Source organism: Podarcis tiliguerta (genome assembly GCF_965153285.1).
Source record: "Podarcis tiliguerta genome assembly, chromosome: 5".
Taxonomy (NCBI): domain Eukaryota; kingdom Metazoa; phylum Chordata; class Lepidosauria; order Squamata; family Lacertidae; genus Podarcis; species Podarcis tiliguerta.
The window spans coordinates 1,906,719-1,927,090 of record NC_139538.1 but is presented as its reverse complement, the minus strand read 5'-3'; the positions used below and the strand labels follow the sequence as shown (position 1 = coordinate 1,927,090).

At 49.0% G+C, this 20,372-nt stretch overlaps 1 protein-coding gene across 4 annotated transcripts in view; it reads right to left on the bottom strand.

Moving 5' to 3' along the window:
- The window catches only part of P3H2 (prolyl 3-hydroxylase 2), a 235,765-nt gene that overhangs the window by 47,582 nt on the left and 167,811 nt on the right, over nt 1-20,372 (bottom strand). For all 4 annotated transcript variants that reach the window (XM_083442108.1, XM_083442107.1, XM_083442109.1 and 1 more), the window contains exon 2: nt 2,002-2,148. In XM_083442108.1, coding sequence (XP_083298234.1) covers nt 2,002-2,148 — 147 coding nt within the window. The remainder of the gene's footprint in view (nt 1-2,001; nt 2,149-20,372) is intronic.

The following is a 20,372-nucleotide window of genomic DNA, read 5'->3' as shown; positions in this document are numbered from 1 at the left end:
CGTGGGCAACACTGGCCTCTGTCCCTCTTTCCTTCCCTCTGATGCCCTCTCGCATCTCTGCCTCCCAAAGGCTTGCACAGCTGTTTGTTGCAGCAGCCCTGGCTACAAGGTGAAGGATGCCTCTGGGGCTGGCCAGGGGGGGGGGTTGCCAGGAGCTGAGGTGGTCTCAGAGTAAGCAAGCAAGCAGGTGAGGGAGCCCAGTCTGCCAGTCTGCCAGCCCTTGTTGCTGGGAATGGACAGACAAGTCACAGGCCCCCTGACCATCATTCAGGAGGACTCCCAAGGAGAGGGAAGAGGAGGCCGAGGGAACAATCCACAAGGGAGCGTGTTTGAAAAAGGGTGAGGGGCTGCCAGCTCTGCGGGCAAGGGGTGACCCAACTGGGCTCCTGAGCCCCTCAAGGATGCCACAGAAAGAAGGTACAGTGGTGCCTCGCAAGACGAAATTAATTCGTTCCGCGAGTTTTTTCGTTGTGCGAGTTTTTTCGTCTTGCGAAGCACCACTGCATTTAAACACTAACAACGTCGGGGAGGGGCGGGGAGAAGCAGGACAGCTGCCACAGCCAGTACCTCAGACTCACCCGCGCGTTGTGGCCACTGCGTGACGTGGCTGCTGGAGGGCGGTGGGGCTCAGGAGCGCGACTCCAGGGAGAGAGAGGCGCTGGTGGCAACGGCTCTCTGAGGGGAGTGCGCAAGGGGGGTGGGCAGCGGTGTGAGGCACTAACCGTCAGCCGGAAGGTGGGAGGGAGCCGGAGGAGCGGGGAAGCGAGTGTGCGTGCGTGCAGTGACCGTCGCCATGACAGGAGAGGCAGGGCCGTTTCGTCTAGCGAAGCAAGCCCTTAGGAAAATCTGTCTTGCGAAGCACCTCAGAAAACGAAAAACCCTTTCGTCTAGCGAGTTTTTCGTCTTCCGAGGCATTCGTCTTGTGGGGTACCACTGTAGTTGGACAAGGGAGTCATGGACCCCAAAAGGTTGAAAACCTCTGGCCTGAACTAAATAGTCCCCAGTGCTGAAGCCGTCACTTCATCCCCCTGATCAGTTTGGTTGCCTTGTCCTGAACCTTTTCCAACTCTACAATATCCTTTGTGAGGTGAGGCGTCCAGAACCCTATGCAGTACAGTGGTACCTCGGGTTACATACGCTTCAGGTTACAGACGTTTCAGGTTACAGACTCCACTAACCCAGAAATAGTACCTCGGGTTAAGAACTTTGCTTCAGGATGAGAACAGAAAATGTGCTCCGGTGGCACGGCGGCAGTGGGAGGCCCCATTAGCTGAAGTGGTGCTTCAGGTTAAGAACAGTTTCAGGTTAAGAACAGACCTCCGGAACGAATTAAGTACTTAACCCGAGGTACCACTGTATTTCAAATGTGGTCGCACCATGGTTTTATATAAAGGTGTCATGATACCGGCAGCTTCATTTTCAGTCTCTTTCCTGAAGATCCATGCCATGGAAGAATAAGCCTTAGGAGCAAGATGTCACTGATGGAGACCACCAAAGAGGGGGACCCCCAAAATGCAAGTGAGACAGTGCCAGAAGTCCAGAGAACCCACGGATCAGTGGCAGATGACCTATTTTCTGAGCCAAAGACCCCACTCTGCATCCTCAGAGAGGCAAGGTAGAAACTCCTTGAGATCTTGAGACCTGCTACTGGTCAGTATTGGTCACCAGCCTCTTAGATGCAGGGAAGATTCAGAAAAAGAAACCCATCCATTTCTCTTCACTCCCTAGACCAAGATGATGTCTTCCACATATTTTGGACCACAGCAAGTATCCGCCTTGGCCAACACAGCTTATGGGGACATCTCAGGATGTGCTGGAGCCTCCAGAGAGCATTTGGTTCACCTTTCTGAAACTCTTTGAGCCTCCCATGTCAACCCACCAAGATTTAGCCCAACCAGGATCCCACCAGATTTGCTCCACATGTTATTTCTGGTGGCATTTCAGTGGTGGTTCTGTTTCAGATCCATAAAGCAGCCCAATTTCGCTCTTTGGCAACGTTACCATGTGCGGTCGGGCCTCTCGGTCGATCAGGTCCACCTTCCCCGCCGAGGTCCTGTAATTCTCCAGGTCTTGCTGAACCTCCATGTGCTCCGGGTTCGCCAGGAAGAAGGTGTGGGCTGCATCAGCTGCCTTGTCCAACTGGTTCAGCTGCAAAGGCAAGGAAAAGAAAGAGGCTCTGAGAAGAAGAAGAAGAAGAAGAAGAAGAAGAAGAAGAAGAAGAAGAGGAGGAGGAGGAGGAGTTTGGATTTGATATCCCGCTTTATCACTACCCGAAGGAGTATCAAAGCAGCTCACAATCTCCTTTCCCTTCCTCCCCCACAACAAACACTCTGTGAGGTGAGGGAGACTGAGAGACTTCAGAGAAGTGTGACTAGCCCAAGGTCACCCAGCAGCTGCAGGTGGAGGAGCGGAGACACGAACCCGGTTCACCAGATTACGAGTCTGCCGCTCTTAACCACTACACCACACCGGCTGCTTGCAAAGCGCTCCTTGCAAAGCGCTCTGAGGTTTTCTACAAACAAGTCATATATAAATTGTATGACAGACAGACAGACAGACAGACAGACAGACAGACAGACAGACAGACAGACAGACAGACAGAAAGAGCATGTCTGCTCCACAGCAGATCCCAGAAGGTTGGTTTATTTATTTACACAAGGCCAAAATGAAGTACAATGAAAACACCATGGTTGGGATTCAAGCAAGTTTTACTCAAAGTAGACCCAACAGAATGAATGAACATAACTAAAGACCCTTATGCACAGTACTTTTATAGCAGTATTATAGCATTTTAACCAGTCATCATTTATTATTACAGTTGTTGTTGTAGTATTTATATATTGTCCTTCCTCTGAATATCACAGTGGTTTACAGCCACATGAGCCTCAAGTGACAACAATGGAACTAGAATTATCCCCAAGCAGACTTGAAATTTATGGCATGTTGTACACTGAAAGAAAATTATATGAAAATGAAACACCGGTGGGATTTGACTCCTAGTAAGTTGGGACACGGGTGGCGCTGTGGGTTAAAGCCTCAGTGCCTAGGGCTTGCCGATCGAAAGGTTGGCGGTTTGAATCCCCGTGGCGGGGTGCGCTCCCGTCGTTCGGTCCCAGCGCCTGCCAACCTAGCAGTTCGAAAGCACTCTCGGGTGCAAGTAGATAAATAGGGACCACTTACTAGCGGGAAGGTAAACGGCGTTTCCGTGTGCGGCTCTGGCTTGCCAGAGCAGCTTCGTCACGCTGGCCACGTGACCCGGAAGTGTCTTCGGACAGCGCTGGCCCCCGGCCTCTTTGAGTGAGATGGGCGCACAACCCTAGAGTCTGTCAAGACTGGCCCGTACGGGCAGGGGTACCTTTACCTTAAGTTGCCCAAAATTTATAGGACAAGTTCAAATATCTGCTAGAAATGTAAAGAAAAAGAAGGGACCTTTTATCATATGTGGTGGACTTGTCTGGTAATAAAAGCTTTCTGGGAGATGGTATATAATGAAATGGGGGGGGGGGATGCTTAAAATAACTTTTGTTAAGAAACCAGAAGCGTTTTTATTAGGAATTACAGGTACTGACATTCCAAAGGAGCAGAAAAGTCTTTTCATGTATGGAACAGCCACCCTGTTACTAGCCCAGAGATGGAAAGAAAACAGAGTCCCTACCAGAGAGGAATGGCAAATGAAGCTGTTAAACTACACCAAAATGGCAAAACTGACTGGAAAACTCAGAAACCAAGAGGACAAAAACTTTATAAAAGAAGGGGAAAATTTAGAAGTTATTTAGGAGACCACTGTAAGCAGATGGAAACATTGGCAGAATTTTGATTTCACTTGTAGTGTAAAAATTACCATGGAAGTTTATGGAAGAATATACATTTCTAAATGTTCAAAACGGGAACCCATGGAGGGGGTGGGGGGACGTCCTGAGATTCGGAGGAATCTCTGTATATGGATAATATATATATGGATTTTTTTAAATAACTTTTTATTTGTAAAACCAAATGAAAATGATTTCAAAAACAAAACAGAATTACAGTGGTACCTCGGGTTAAGTACTTAATTCGTTCTGGAGGTCCATTTTTAACCTGAAACTGTTCTTAACCTGAGGTACCACTTTAGCTGATGGGGCCTCCCATTGCTGCCGCGCCACCACTGAGCGATTTCCGTTCTCATCCTGAAGTTCTTAACCCAAGGTACTATTTCTGGGTTAGCGGAGTCTGTAACCTGAAGCGTATGTAACCTGAAGCGTCTGTAACCCGTGGTACCACTGTACCTCCAAGGTGGGTGTCCCAGGACCTCCAGACACACTGCCCAGAGAGGTCACATTGGTGCTACTAACACACCTGTTTGATTTCACCCCTGGAGGTGCACTCCATTGTCTCGTGAGACAGACAGAGGCCAACAATTCTGTGTTGTGGTGATTCCCAGACTGGACTACTGCAATGCGCTCTACGTGGTTCTGCCCTTGAAGACGACTCGGAAAGGTCAATTGGTCCAAAATGCAACAGCCGGATCCCTGTCTGGGGTTCCATTGAGATCTCACATAACCCCCTTTTGAAAAACAGCTGCATTGGCTGCCAGTTCATTCCAGGCACATTGGTGCCCAAAGCCCTTATCCGCTCAGCCTTCTTTACCTTGGCCTTCTGACACTTGAGTTGCAAGTTTTCAGAGTCCACCTTGTTTTTATGATTGTAAGTCTTTAAAAAACACACACAACCGAAATGGTTTTTCATATTGTGTTCTAACCCTCCCAAGACCTCAAGGCAGAGGGTGGGGAATAAACAAATAAATATCATAATAAGGATGTCCCGATGGGAAGGGTCATGCCAGAGCGAATGCACCAAGCGGCCCAGATTCCCTCACAACCTCTGGGCCACGGAGGTGTCCCTGAAAATGTGTTGCTTTTCGGAAACGGGAAGCAACTGCCAGAACTCATAAAACGGGCTGTTTGCTTAACTGGCAGTGAGAGGCGTCTCGCCTTGTACTGTACATGCAGTTCAGCAGAGCTCTGGGAAAACAGTGGATTAAAAAAACAGGGGTACACATCCCAACGTTGGGCTCGAACTCACAACCTGAGATGAAGGGCCATGATTCTGCACCAGATCATCGGCTTTGCATGCAAACGGCATAGCTGTCAAGTGTCCCTTATTTGGAGGGACAGTCCCTTATCCCAGCACCATGTCCCGCTGCTGTCCCTTATTGATGGATGTCCCTTAAATTTCCTGGGTTTCAAAGGAAGCAGCTCCTCTCCCTCCCTCCCTGCCGGCCAGGGAGGAGGGAGGCTCCAACCGTGTTGCTTGGCTGCCCGGCCTGCCCCCCTCCAGCCTCCTCTCACCAGCCTCAGCCTCTGGGAGCCCCTCCCCGCCGGGACTGGTGGGAGACTTAGGCCCTTCCGCTGCCATCCTCCTTGCAGCTGCCAAACTGAGCCTGGGGCCTCCCCTCTGCCCATCGCTGCCGCTCCCGCTCCCACTAGGCCATACTGCGGCTGTGCCGCCAAAGGACCCAGATGAGATGGGCAGCCTGGCATGGCCTATGAATTGCTGAGGAGCCTTGAGAGGAGAGCGAGGGCAACCATAGAGAAAGCAGTTCAGAGAGAGGAGGAAGAGGAGGAGGCGGAGGCACGGGTAGGTGTTCCAAGGGCTACAAGGGAAGGACTGCAAGCATAGATTTGTAGTGGTAGACTAGCATAGATGGTCTGATCTGCGGGTTTACTTCGGACGCTATTTCCCGCCCCCCTCCTCCTGCCCCACCTGATGGAATTGAGAGCTGCAGAGCATGAGAGAAAAGATGCAGAACTGCAGCAGCATCTTCGTAGCTTGGACTTCATTTTGCGCGAAAAGTGGTTGCTGCTTGTAGTTATTTAATTGCAGTGTTTCATCAGCTGGTGTCTTGAGCATCAACCTCTGGAACGAAGGGCTAAAAACCGGCGCTGCTCTCCAAAATTATCTGGTCCCTTTTAACTTCGTGTTTCAGCTGGTTCACTAAAATCCCTTATTTTGGCTGCTGGTCCCTTATTTTCAAATCTGTAAGTTGACAGCTATGGCAAACGGTCCTTCTGATTTCAGTCCCAGGCATTTCCAGAGCCCTTGTCCCAAATCCTGGAAGGCTGCTGCCAGCAGAGTGGACAGAACTGAGTTAGATGGGCCAATGGGTCCAACTCCGTACAAGGCCGCTTCCTGTGTTCCGCAACCTCTTGAAACTTGGAGAAAGCTGGAGGTTTTCCTGCACCAGCACTTAAGAAGGAATGTGGCAGGCAGATCTGCTAAGAGCACCCTGGTGGTTATCAATTACGCACTTGCTTCCCTTCCTCGCTTGGAGTGCGAACTTCGTGTTCTGCGCTGAGCACGTCCAGGCAGGGCTCTGCGAGGCCAGGAAAGAACCCACCCAGAGTTGAGCACGGCTGCCCCACCTTCTACCTCCAGGGAGCAAACGTGCCATTGCTCCCTCCCACTCGGAAACCTCAGCCGCTTTCCTTGACTCGCCTGAGCGCTTGGCATTTTCGGAGACCGCTTCAAACAACACTTTAAGACTTCTCATCCTGGAAAGCGTCCAAGGGGGGAGTACCCAGAAGGAGGGAGGGGGAGATGTGGGGAGGGGGCTTCGGGCCAGAGGTCACTGATTCCCAAAAGCCTGCGTGGAAGGAGCATCCTGCAGCACATTTCTGCAAAGGGCCCTGTGGGGTGGGATCTCTCTGCTCAGAATGCCTCAATTGCTCCTTACAGCAGGCTCTGCCTGGTACCCTTACTCTAACATTTACATTTTGCACACACTCACACTCACACACAAGCACACCCAGGTGTGTAAGCCCACCAAGGGAAGACTGCATCCAAAGAAGTGGTCTCTTGCCTACAACAGCTGAAGTCATAACAGCTTTGTCCGCTTTTCAAGAGCCAGACGATCCTTCCCTGGGTTTGCTGCTGCAGCCCAGCCGGGCTCCCCCTCTGGAAATCACATTCTCCCGTTTGTTTTATTACATTTGCTTTCGGTGCGTAATTGCTCGCTGCTCTGGGAGTCCTCTTGGAAGCAGAACGGAAGCACGGAGAACATGAAAATGAAATTATCTCGTCAGCCAGCTCCAACGTACACACAGCTGACAGCTCCCAAACTCAAGGCTCCACTCGGCTCGGTTCTTTGGAGAGCCTTGCGGGGAGAAGATGCTCATCAGGTATGCAGGCACCTTCGAGACCTAGGTGTGGGCCACACCTGCAACATTTCGATTGCTATTTACTGCTTCCACTAGGGCATCTGGCTGGTCCCTATGAGAACAGGATGTCAGACTGAAGGGCCGTTGGCCTGATTCCTGCAGCCTAGGAGCAGGAGGGGCCGAGGGGTCTTCGCCTCCCCAATAACATATTTGAGGGGGCCGGGGACCCCAAAAGTTGATGGGCATTGCTAGGTTTGATGGGGCCCTGAGCTCCTGAAGGTACTGGGGCCCTTTCTATGTCCAGCTGTCCTTTGTCAACAACAAATTGGTGCTGTTTTTTGTGTAGAATATATGCTATATGGTTATTTATGGACCTCATAGGTATCTCAAGCCATTTGCACATAACGAAATATGTATTTTATCAAAGTAATTGTTGAACTGAAATACAATACAATACGCTTGAGGTTACATACGCTTGAGGTTACAGACTCCGCTAACCCAGAAATAGTGCTTCAGGTTAAGAACTTTGCTTCAGGATGAGAACAGAAATTGTGCTCCGGAGGCGCAGCGGCAGCAGGAGGCCCCATTAGCTAAAGTAGTGCTTCAGGTTAAGAACAGTTTCAGGTTAAGAACAGACCTCTGGAACGAATTTAGTACTTAACCCAAGGTACCACTGTATATATATTAATGTTGTTGTTGTTTAGTCGTTCAGTCGTGTCCGACTCTTCGTGACCCCATGGACCAGAGCACGCCAGGCACTTCTGTCTTCATATATATTAATAGTGAAATACAATTAAGAAGTATATTAATAGTGAAATAATGATTAAGCTCTAACTTAAAATGATTTTTCATTAATAACAAACTTAATAATGCAAACACATTGGCATTTGGCAACAACAAAAGTTCCTTTAGAAACACAGACTCATAATCTAGTTTCTAAAAACTTGCTATAACACAGACTCATAATCTAGTTTCTAGAAACTTGCTGTAACATGAAATAATAACAGGTGATATATTCAAATGGTGTCTGTGCACCATTGTGATTGATTATTTAGGGCAGGGCTTATTGGGGCCCCTCCAATATTTTATTCAAGTTGGCCCCCCTGTCCTGCAGAGGACTTCTCGTGTTCTTATGTACGTAGGCAAATAACTAGTTGGAGAAAGGTTAGCATGAAGTTTGCAGTTTCCCCTTGGGAATGAATTTTCCTTACCTAAGGTAGAGGAGGCACAGATACTGGTTGATGTAACAGGTCTCAGAAACAAGGGCAAGGGGTTGGATTTGCTTTGTGTTAGACAGGTTTGATTCCATCAACTGTTTGGGCCTCTCCAGGGAGGTCCTTTTGAGTAGTGACATTAATAGCCAGAAACCACAGGATTTGCCACTTCCACCAATCATCCCATCGGCAGCAATGACAGGCAGAGGGTTAATCAATGTGAGCTCATCATATAGAACATGGGTCAGCAAACTAAGGCCCGTAGGCCGGATCAGGCCCAATTGCCTTCTAGATCTGGCCCGCAGATGGGCAGGGAATCCAGGCAGCATAGCACATGTGCGCAATGGTTTTTGCGACTCAGCCAGGCTTGGGGGTCAAAAGTGAGGCAGGCGGCTGCTCAAGCCAAGCCCCTTCTCCGTCCATCACACACACACAGCAATCTTTTCTTCCGGGTTGGGGGTGGGGGAGAGGGGAAAGGAGCCACAGTTTGGATTTCCACCATGGAGCTGCCGGTGACTGACCTCAGGAAAGGCAGTTGTGGCGGCAGGGGCTCGGAGGCGCCTTGGGAGTGATGCCCGCTGGAATCTGTGGCGGTAGTGCTCCCCGCCAGAGGAAGCGGGGAGCGCCTGGGCGGCTGCACCCCGAACCAGTTCTGTGCTCTGCTGGGGAGCTCATTTGCTACACTGTGCAAGCCATGGAAAGGTGAAGGAATGATCGCTGGGTGTGGAGCACACTTCCACCTGCAGAGAGGTCTCAGCTGTCTGACCGCGTGACCTTCGGGTCTGGAGCACACTCCCACCCGCAGACAAAGCCACAGCTGTCTGAACATCATGCCCTCTATCTAACCTTTGCTCTCTTAGTGGCCTGCCATGCCCTGTCTGTGGCCTTTGTCTCCTTCGTCATACATTGTGCAAGAGAAAATGACGCGGTGGAAACAGGTGCCAAAATAACTTTGTATCACCCCTCGATCTCAGGATTGGAAGATGTGTAAAGGTCACAGTCCAAAATGTATCTGACTGGTTTTGCATATTGTGCTAATAAAAGAAGCCTCTACAGAGTCAGCCGGCAGCTTGTCCTGGAGCATTCTTGCCAGCGCACTTCTGCACAGCTCCCCTGCATCCAACCTCCTGTCGTCCTCCATTATTCGTACAGAAAGGTAAATAGCCTCCACCGCTCGTCTTCCCTCACATGGGGAAAAGAATATTTTTGCTTGAGTGGCACCGGCCTGACTTACCATGGCCAATGGCTTTTCCCTTCACCCACGCATGCGCACACACTCTCCAGGGCTGACAGGAATGGCACGCTTACCTCAGCCCCCCACCCCGCCTTACGAGAGAAATAAGAACTGTCAATGCGTAAAACGCAAAGGAAGCAGTGTGAGTGTATGAGGGGAACCCCCCCCCAAAAAAAAACCAACAACAACACTTGGGCAACATTGGGGTTGGTCCCAATAAGAGTTTTTGCCAAAAATGTGGGTCATAATCATGGCAACATATAGTCCCGCTCCCCTGCTGTCTGAGGGACAGGGGACCGGCCCCCTGCTGAAAAGGTTTGCTGACCCCTGATATAGAACAACAGAACTGCAATAGAATTGGGACCCCGAGGGTCATCCAGTCCAACCCGCTGCAATGCAGGAATCTTAGCTAAAGAATCTCTGACAGAAGCCCCCCCCCCACTTAAAAACCTCCAGTGGAGGAGAGTTCCACAAACTCCCAAGGAAGCCCATTCCACTGCTAAACAGCTCTTACCATCAGAAATTCTTCCTGATTTTCCGTTGGAATTTCCTTTCCTGCCATTTGACTCCATTGGTTCAGGTCCTCCCCTCTGGAGTAGCAGAAAACAAACCTGTCCACCACCCCCGCTTTACTAGGAATTTTAAGTTTGAGTAACTGCGCTGGAGGTTTTTTACTTGAAAAGTTTGAGGGCAGGCACAGAATGTGACAGTTCCATCTGGAAAATGGAATTAATCTTGGGTCGGGGTAGAATTAATGAAACCCATAAATACCAAGGAAGGAAGGAGACATTTTTTCTCCAGCGCTCCCAGAAGAACCTCGAAATGTTGTCGGAATGTGGTCCCAGTGCCTGGGCTTTTATATCTTCAGAATTGTTTTAGCAGAAGCTGGATCCTGTCTTAGAGCAGCCACAGCTGCAGCGTGCCAGACATTTCAGAGGACATCACAACAAGGAGCAGACCTCAAAGATGCTGTTTAATTGAATCACCACCCCGTTATTTTGTTTTGGAAGAAATAAGCAGGGTTTTAGGGCCTTTGAGGGAGGACAAGGAGAGAGAGAGAGAAAGAGAGAGAGAGAGAGGGGGGGGGGGCTCTTCTCACTGTGAGTGAAGGAACAAATCTACCCTCCTGCAGTTTCCAGTAACTGAAATGGGGGCACATTGCTGCCTCCAACTGTGGAGGCATAATAATAATAATAATAATAATAATAATAATAATAATAATAACAACCTAGATAGCATCTTAAAAAGCAGAGACATCATCTTGCCAACAAAGGTCCGAATAGTAAAAGCTCTGGTTTTCCCAGTAGTGATGTATGGAAGTGAGAGCTGGACCATCAAGAAGGCTGATCACTGAAGAATGGATGCTTTTGAATTCTGGTGCTGGGGGAGACTCTTGAGTCTGCAAGAAGATCAAACCTCTCCATTCTGAAGGAAATCAGCCCTGAGTGCTCACTGGAAGGACAGATCCTGAAGCTGAGGCTCCAAGACTTTGGCCCCCTCATGAGAAGAGAAGACTCCCTGGGAAAGACCCTGATGTTGGGAAAGATGGAGGGCACAAGGAGAAGGGGACGACAGAGGACGAGGTGGTGGGACAGTGTTCTCGAAGCTACCAGCATGAGTTTGACCAAACTGTGGGAGGCAGTGAAAGACAGGAGGGCCCGGCGTGCTCTGGTCCAGGGGGTCACAGAGAGGCGGACACGACTAAACGACTAAACAACAACAGACAATGCTGAGCAAGATGGACCAACGGGCCTGAGTCAGTAGAAGACGCCTTCCTTTGTTTCTACGGAGGCTCTCAAAACCGCTTCAAGCTGTGCCTGCGCAGGGATTTTGCAGACCATTCAGAAAAGAGAAATTCCTAACGCATCAGCTCTCCCTGGGACAGAAGGCCGAGGCATTTAGAATCCTAGCATCCAGGGAGGAATTTGGATGGGGAAATAATTTTGGAAGCATCCCTTCCAAGTCACAGGATGACTTGAGGCAGAAACCCACTTCCCTGGAAGCCCACCTTGCCACCTGGGGCTGCTAATCCATCGCAGGCAGGGGCCCCATCCTGCCTCCAAGGGATGGCGTTGGACCTGGCAATTTGCCAGAGGCATCAGCAAGGATTCTGGCCAGGACACAAACCGCAAAGGCTGCTCCTGGAACCAAAACACTCCTTCTCCTCCCCGCAGCCGTCGCTCGGTAATGATGACCAAATAGACTGCTTTCATTTCCTGAGAGCCTGGATTCAATTATGCCACTCAGCTTGCCGCGATAAATCAGAATCTGTTCGAGTGGGTGGGTGGGATGGAGACGGGAGATTAGGAGAAAACTCCGAGGCAAGGACTTTACTATTTCTGGACGGATGCGCAATCCGTGAGCCCAAAGCAGAATGTTGCTGCCATCTGGACATCGCAAGCCCACTAAAATAAAACAATGAAATCTCAGGCGTCGTAAAACAATCAAGTAACACTATTTGCAATAAAACAAAACTTTGAAACAAACAAAACAAAGGCTCTCCTCCCAGAGAAGAGCCGGCTGATTAAAGCCCAGTTGATCAGTGATGCTATGACCACATGAAGCACACAGAAAATAGAAAAAGACCTGAGGCGGAAGCTGGACTTAAAGTTTATGGGGACTTTTCCTTGGCAGGACTTTAAGTCTGAGTAATGTTATAAGAATTCTAAGGTCTCAAATATAGAATAAATATTCATAAATGCACACATATCTAAATATATAAACCAAGTGTCTGAATCCTGAAGCCATTTTGACTCTCCCAATGACCCAATGATTATATCAAGAGTCAGTGAGTTCCAGAGTTCCACTAAATGACTGAGTTCTTACAAATGCGGAACGGGTATTTTGTGACACCTGTAGTTGTGCCAATTTCACCAATTGAAGCGGTCAAGAGGGCACATTTGGGGTAAGGAAATCTCATTGGTAAACTGGTCCCAAGTTGTCAAAGGCTTTGTATACTAGTAAAAGGTAAAAAGGTAAAGGACCCCTGGACGGTTAAGTCCAGTCAAAGGAGACTATGGGTTTGTGACGCTCATCTCGCTTTCAGGCCAAGGGAGCCGGTGTTTGTCCACAGACAGCTTTCCGGGTCTTGTGGCCAGCAGAACTAAACCACTTCTGGTGCAACAGGACACCGTGATGGAAACCAGAGCCCACGGAAAAGCCATTTACCTTCCCACTACAGTGGTACCTATTTATCTACTTGCGCTGGCATGCTTTCGAACTGCTAGGTTGGCAGGAGCTGGGACAGAGCAATGGGAGCTCACCTCATCATGGGGGTTTGAACTGTCGACCTTCCGATCTGTAAGCCCAAGAGGCTCAGTGGTTCAGACCACAGCACCACCCACTTCCCTTGTATACTAGTAGCAACACCTTGAGCCTCCAAGGGGAATTTCTCCCACAGAATCTGCAGACAATTAATTTCATAGGGTGGCCCACACTTCTAGTAGCAAAGAGGCAGAAGAAATTATCTCTGCCCATTTTCTCCACACCTTGGGGAGTTTTATAAACCTCTCTCATGCTTCTCCCTTTAAATATTTTTTTCCCAAATGAAAAAGTTCTCATTCTTCGTCGTTTTCCTTGCAGAGAAAATTCTCCAGCTAATCTGGCTGCACTTCCAGTTTCATGGGCATCTTTGTGAGGCAGGGGCGATGGTTTTTGAGCTTTTCAACATTCTTCTGAAAGGCACCAAACTATGACAGCCCTCACCCCACCCCTGCCAAAATTGTGCCATGACATTTTGAGAAATGGCCTGAAACAAACCTCTGGGGGGAAATGTGTCTCCAATTACCCCCATGCCACAAATCTGAAAAAAAATAGGAAGAGCCTAGGAAAAAGATGTTGTTTTCGAAACCAGGGATCTGTCAGAATCCAGAAGTCTGTAGATGACATGGTGCAATGGAAACATCTCTCCCCATTTAGTGAATTATTCTACCAAGTAGTGTGGTCTCTTCTCAGAAAGCTCACATCATGCGTTTTCTGCTAGCCCACACTGCAAAGCCACAGTGTGGAAGGCAAGTGTGCGCATGGGGTGTTGCCAGGTGCCCACGCTGCTATAAGCTCAGAAGTGCATTCAGATGAGCAACTCGACCGGGCAATATGGCCGAATCCTAGCTGCAAAATTCAGAGCAGGCGAATTCTTGCCCTGGAGAGGGAAACTTTTCCAAAGAAAGCAAAGCTGGTGAGCAGCTGACCCCCCTGGTTTGGTTGAAAAGAATGAATGTGAAGTTTTGTGGGACTGTCCGAAAGACCCATCAAAGCCCCTGTCCTGTTTCCAAGAGCAGCTATTACCTATGCTTCTTGCATTGCAGGGGGGCTGGACTAAATGGCCCTTAGGGTGCCTTCCCACTCTACAATTAATTGATTCTACGTTTCTATGATTCTACAATCCAGACGCCAAAAGCGGATCGATCCACTCTACCTGTTCTTTGTTCCCAGCATCTGATGCTCTGGAGTGTTACGATATGAAGGCAATGCAGCTGCAAAACAGCTCGATGTCTCTGAAGATGATGGGATAGGAAGAGCATCAAGGCAAGGTTTTTGTTTCACTGGAAATGGGTTAAACCACAGAGCCCAGGGCTTGCCGATCAGAAGGTCAGCAGTTCGAATCCCCGCGATGGGGTGAGCTCCCGTTGCTCGGTCCCTGTTCCTGCCCACCTAGCAGTTCAAAAGCACACCTGTGCAAGTAGATAAAGAGGTACCGCTCCATCGGGAAGGTAAACGGCGTTTCCGTGCGCTGCTCTGGTTCGCCAGAGGCGGCTTAGTCATGCTGGCCACATGACCTGGAAGCTGTACGCCGGCTCCCTCGGCCAGCAAAGCGAGATGAGCGCTGCAACCCGAGTCGGTCACGACCGGACCTATTGGCCAGAGGTCCCTTTACCTTTTGTTGTTGTTGTTTAGTCATTTAGTCGTGTCCGACTCTTCGTGACCCCATGGACCAGAGCAGACCAGGCACTCCTGTCTTCCACTGCCTCCCGCAGTTTGGTGAAACTCATGCTGGTAGCTTCGAGAACACTGTCCAACCATCTGTCCTCCCCTTCTCCTTGTGCCCTCCATCTTTCCCAACATCAGGGTCTTTTCCAGGGAGTCTTCTCTTCTCATGAGGTGGCCAAAGTCTTGGAGCCTCAGCTTCAGGATCTGTCCTTCCAGTGAGCACAACCCACCCTTCTAGTGGGCAAGCAATTTCATACAGAAATAAATGATTAATCCTCCTTCCTGTGTGGAATGCAAAGCAGCCAGAATCTGCACTCGCCCCACCTGGGATTCCCAGCAGCTGCCTTTCAGAGTCATTTACTGCCTCTGACATGGGAGGCAGAATGTAAAACCTTCGGGGTCTGCAGCCACGGACAGCATTACCTTCCACAAATTTGTTCAATCCCCAATTCAATGGAATGTAACCAGGGGAGAGTTGTAAATGCATCCTGGTCTGATCCTGGAAAGCAAATTATTTTTTGGGCATGGCCTTCTAAACCATCTGCTTGATGTTCCTCCAAGGGGCAGCTGTCCTCCTTCCCGCTTCCCACAAAGCAGCCCAGAAAGGGGCCAAAATTAGCTCTGCAAACAGCCGGCTGGAGCCAGTCGGGGAAGATGGAGCTTGCTTAAGGTGCCTCGAAATGCCAGCACCACCACCAGGTGGAATCTTCTTGTGCCCAGAACTGGAACGATGCTCACTATCCTAAGCATGCATTTATTCCTTCTCTCCAGCAGAGCCAGCCTTTGCCTGCAATGCCATCTCATAGATTCTCTATTATGTACTGAGTTGAATAGGGTCCAAAATGCAGCAGTCTGTTTGGTCCTACAACAATAGGATTCAGAATGCAGCAGTATGATTGGTCTGCAGGAGCCAACCAATCCAGCTCCAGGTGGAAGTGAATCCGCAACCTGATTGGCCTACAGGAGAATCCCAGAATTAACCAATCACGCGCAGCCTGTTGTGTAAATAATGTATATAAAGCAGACATTCTGGGGGATATTGTGGAGGAACATTCATTCCTCGCTACTATGAGCTGAATAAAGAACATGAAATACGCTCTCGACTCCGAGTATATTTCACCGCCACACACAGCACCGCAGCACTGCCACCTGCCGCACCGCTGCCTTGCACCGTGTATCCAGGCTTCAGCTCCGGGACCCAAGGAACTCAGAATGGCAACCGACAGCAGCTTCTTGCCGTTCAACCCAGCATCCGGAGACTGGGAAGCGTACGCCTCCCGTTTCACCTTCCTCGTAGAAGCCAAAGGGGTCACCAATGAAGAAGACGCCACGAAGAGGGCGATATTCTTCAGTGTCTGTGGAGAAGAGACATTCGAAATCGCCCGGGCTCTCCTTGCGCCTGAAGACGTCGCTACAGTTCCATACAAAACAATAATGGAACAGCTGAAGGGGCACTTTTCGCCACAGCCCTCAGTGGTGGCTCGTCGAAATGCCTTCTACGCAAAGCGGCAAGCCCCTGGGCAAACCATAACTGGGTTTGTGACCTCTCTCCACCAAGCCGCCCGGTTCTGCAACTTCTCAGAGCTGGAGAACATGCTTCGTGACCGCCTCGTCGGTGGCCTGAAGGATGAGAAGCTGCAACGACGCCTCTATGCCAAGAAAGACCTAACGTTCCAGGTCGCTCTGGAGGAGGCCCTGGCAACTGAAGCTCCCGAGAGGTGTATATAAAGCAGATATTGTGGGGGCACATTCATTCCTCGCTACTATAAGCTGAATAAAGAGCATGAAATCCACACTCGACTCCGAGTATATTTCATTCTCCTTCCCCCTCCACCAGCCCCATGTCTCCTACAGCTCGAAGGATGCTCAATAGGAGGCCTATTGCTCTTCTCAACCTCCTCTGCCCTGGGGGGCTCAGCCGGTTCTGAATTAGGATTTCAGTTTCTTGTTCCTGGCTCTCCAAGCGGATGCTGAAAGCTCACAGAAGATTACAAACTATGCACGGCCTGGAGAAAGCAGACAGAGAATATTTTTTTCTCGCTCTCTAGAACCCATGGGCAGCCAATAAAACTGAATGCTAGAAGATTCTGGGCATATTTTAAAAAGGAATTCTTATTGTGGATCATAGGTAAATGATGAAACTCGCTCCCAGAAAATAATAATAATAATAATTAAAAAAAATAAAAATAAAAATAAAAATAAAAAAAATAAAAATAAAAATAAATTTTATTTATACCCTGTCCTTCCTGGCCAGAGTCGGGCTCAGGGCGGCTAACACCAGTAAAATTACAATAAAAACATAACGGGGGGGGGGGGGCAATTTAGAATACAGGTTAAAATGCAATTTTAAATGCAGCCTCATTTTAAAAGTAACCCATAGATCACATAAAGGGAGGGAAGACATAAGGGTCAGACTGAGTCCAAAGGCCAGCTCTGTCTTGCAGGCCCTGCAGAAAGATGTCAAGTCCCGCAGGGCCCTAGTCTCTTGTGACAGAGCGTTCCACCAAGTCGGGGCCAGTACTGAAAAGGCCCTGGCCCTGGTTGAGACCAATCTAACCACCCTGCGACTTGGGACCTCCAAGGTGTTGTCATTTGTGGACCTTAAAGTCCTCCGCGGGGCAGACCAGGAGAGGCGGTCCCGTAGGTATGTGGGTCCTACTGTTCTTGTGTTTGGATGCTGCTTACGGGTTTCCGACCAGAGCATCTGGGTGGCCACTGAAAGAATGGGATTCTAGACTAGATTGGACATTGGTCTGAGCCATTATTTTTTTTAATTATTATTATTATTATTATTATTGACCAGAGCACGCCAGGCACTCCTGTCTCCCACTGCCTCCCACAATTTGGTCAAACTCATGCTGGTAGCTTCGAGAACACTGTCCCACCATCTCGTCCTCTGTCGTCTCCTTCTCCTTGTGCCCTCCATCTTTCCCAACATCAGGGTCTTTTCCAGGCAGTCTTCTCTTCTCCTGACGGGGCCAAAGTCTTGGAGCCTCAGCTTCAGATCTGTCCTTCCAGTGAGCACTCAGGGCTGATTTCCTTCAGTATGGATCGGTTTGATCTTCTTGCAGTCCATGGGACTCTCAAGAGTCTCCTCCAGCACCATAATTCAAAAGCATCTATTCTTCAGCGATCAGCCTTCTTTATGGTCCAGCTCTCGCTTCCATACATCACTACTGGGAAAACCATAGCTTTAACTATATGGACCTTTGTTGGCAAGGTGATGTCTCTGCTTTTTAAGTTGCTGTCTAGGTTTGTCATTGCTTTTCTCCCAAGAAGCAGGCATCTTTTAATTTCATGACTGCTGTCACCATCTGCAGTGATCATGGAGCCCAAGAAAGTAAAATCTCTCACTGCCTCCATTTCTTCCCCTTCTATTTGCCAGTAGGTGATGGGACCAGTGGCAATGATCTTCGTTTTTTTGTGGAAACATAATAAAATATTGAACATTAACAACTTCCCTATCTAGGACTGCCTTCAGATGCCTCCTAAAGATTGTAACTCATCTCATTGACATCTGATGGAAGGGCGTTCCTATGATCGTAGGAGTTTATAAAATTAAGCATGCCATTGGGAAAAGCGGATAGTGAAGTTTTCCCCCCTCTCTCCCAACCTGAGAACTTCTGGACGCCCAATGAAGCCGAAGATTCAGGACAGAAAACATTTCTTCATGCAGCACAGAGTTGAACGATGGAACTCGCTCCCACTTGAAGCAGTGATGCCCGCCGAGGATTAAGGCTGATTCATGGTGGCTTTGGCATTGCAGTTTCCAGGGCCTCCTCCCTCTCCGCTGACCTCGCCAGAATTCCTCCTCCATCCGTCTCCTTTCCAAGGGCTCCAGCAACGCTCAAATAAATGGTCCTTTGTTGCCTTGCCTGTCCACGCCCGAGGGCTCCTTTGACAGGCAAGCGTTCCTCCTCCGGCAAAGAGCTGTTTGTGGAGATGCGGAAATGCTCCATAAAGGGAGAAGTCGTGTAGGGTCATGTCTGGTGATGTCGTTACCTCCCTTTGAATGCCGGCCAGCAGCCCTGGTTTCCGACATCTGCACTTCCTGCCTGACAAGGGCCTGACTTTGCTCGGGGTCCCAAGGGGGCCAGGAGGGCTGGCTTTTCCCCTGGCCCTAAACAGAGCTTCCTATAGAGAGAAAAAGCTGTCATGGAAACTGAAATATACCGTATTTTTCGCTCTATAAGATGCACCAAACCACAAGACGCACCTAGTTTTTGGAGGAGGGAAACAAGAAAAAAAATATTCTGAATCTCAGAAGCCAGAACAGCCAGAAGGATCGCTGCGCAGTGAAAGCAGCAATCCCTCTTGCTGTTCTGGCTTCTGGGATAGCTGCGCAGCCTGCATTCGCTCCATAAGACGCACAAACATTTCCCCTTACTTTTTAGGAGGGAAAAAATGAGTCTTATAGAGCAAAAAATATGGTACTCGGAGTCGAGTGTGAATTTCATGCTCTTTATTCAGCTCATAGTGGCAAGGAGGAATGGAAGTTCCCCCGAAATGTCTGCTTTATATACATTATTTACACAATGGGCCCCACATGATTGGCTAATTCCGGGATTCTCCTGTAGGCCAATCGGGTTGCCGATTCACCTCCACCTGGAGTTGGATTGGGTGGCTCTTGCAGACCAATCAGACTGCTGCATTCTGGATTCAATTGTTCTAGGACCAATCAGACTGCTGCATTCTGAATCCTATTGTTTTGGGACCAATCAGATGGCTGCATTCTGGATCCTATTGTTCTAGTACCAATCAGACTGCTGCATTCTGAATCCTATTGTTCTAGGACCAATCAGACTGCTGCATTTTGGATCCTATTCAACTCAGTACATAACAGAAACAACAAAGATTGGGATGGAAGAACTTTCCGACGGTGAGAACTGTTCAGAAGGTGGTGGATTCTCCTTCGTTGGAGGCTTCAAAGCAGAGGTTGTGTCTGTCAAGGATTTTTCAGGGATTCCTGCAAGGCTGGGTGCTGGACTAGAAGACCTTTGGGATCCCTTCCAACTATGAATCCACGAGAGCCACTAGATTCCTCCATGAGTGAACGGCCTTCTTGCTCTGATGGACAAGAGTTGCTTCTCTCAACAAGGTACCGTTTTCATGCCTTTGGCCCTTTCTGGGCTTATTCAGGGCTGTTTTTGCCATTTTTAAAGTCACTTCTGGGTTGGTGAACTTTCCCCTAATATATGCATTTCTGCATACACATTTTGGCTGGAGAATGGCACCTGCGGAAGTGCAGATTTTGAAAGACAGATACATTTCGGTTTGTGCATTGTTTTAGGAAATGAGATCGGGGTACATTCCCATGAAGATAGTATTATTATTATTATTATTATTATTATTATTATTAACCTGCCAACCTAGCAGTTCGAAAGCACTCCCGGGTGCAAGTAGATAAATAGGGACCGCTTACTAGCGGGAAGGTAAACGGCGTTTCCGTGTGCGGCTCTGACTCGCCAGAGCAGCGATGTCACGCTGGCCACGTGACCCGGAAGTGTCTCCGGACAGCGCTGGCCCCCGGCCTCTTAAGTGAGATGGGCGCACAACCCTAGAGTCTGTCAAGACTGGCCCGTACGGGCAGGGGTACCTTTACCTTTACCTATTATTAACCACCACTCTTCATCCATAGATCTCAGGTGGTTCACAACATAAAAGTACAAGATAAAAGACACAAAATACATAATAAAAACAAAAACAAACCAAAAGAATAACCCCCTTCCCAACACCCTACCACAAATACATTTTAAAGGGTATAGGATGTTAATTGTTCCTAGACCTGGCTGAATAGGAATGTTTGTTTCTGGCATCTAAAGGTGCATAATGTAAACTGAACCAGATTTCTCCTCTCCT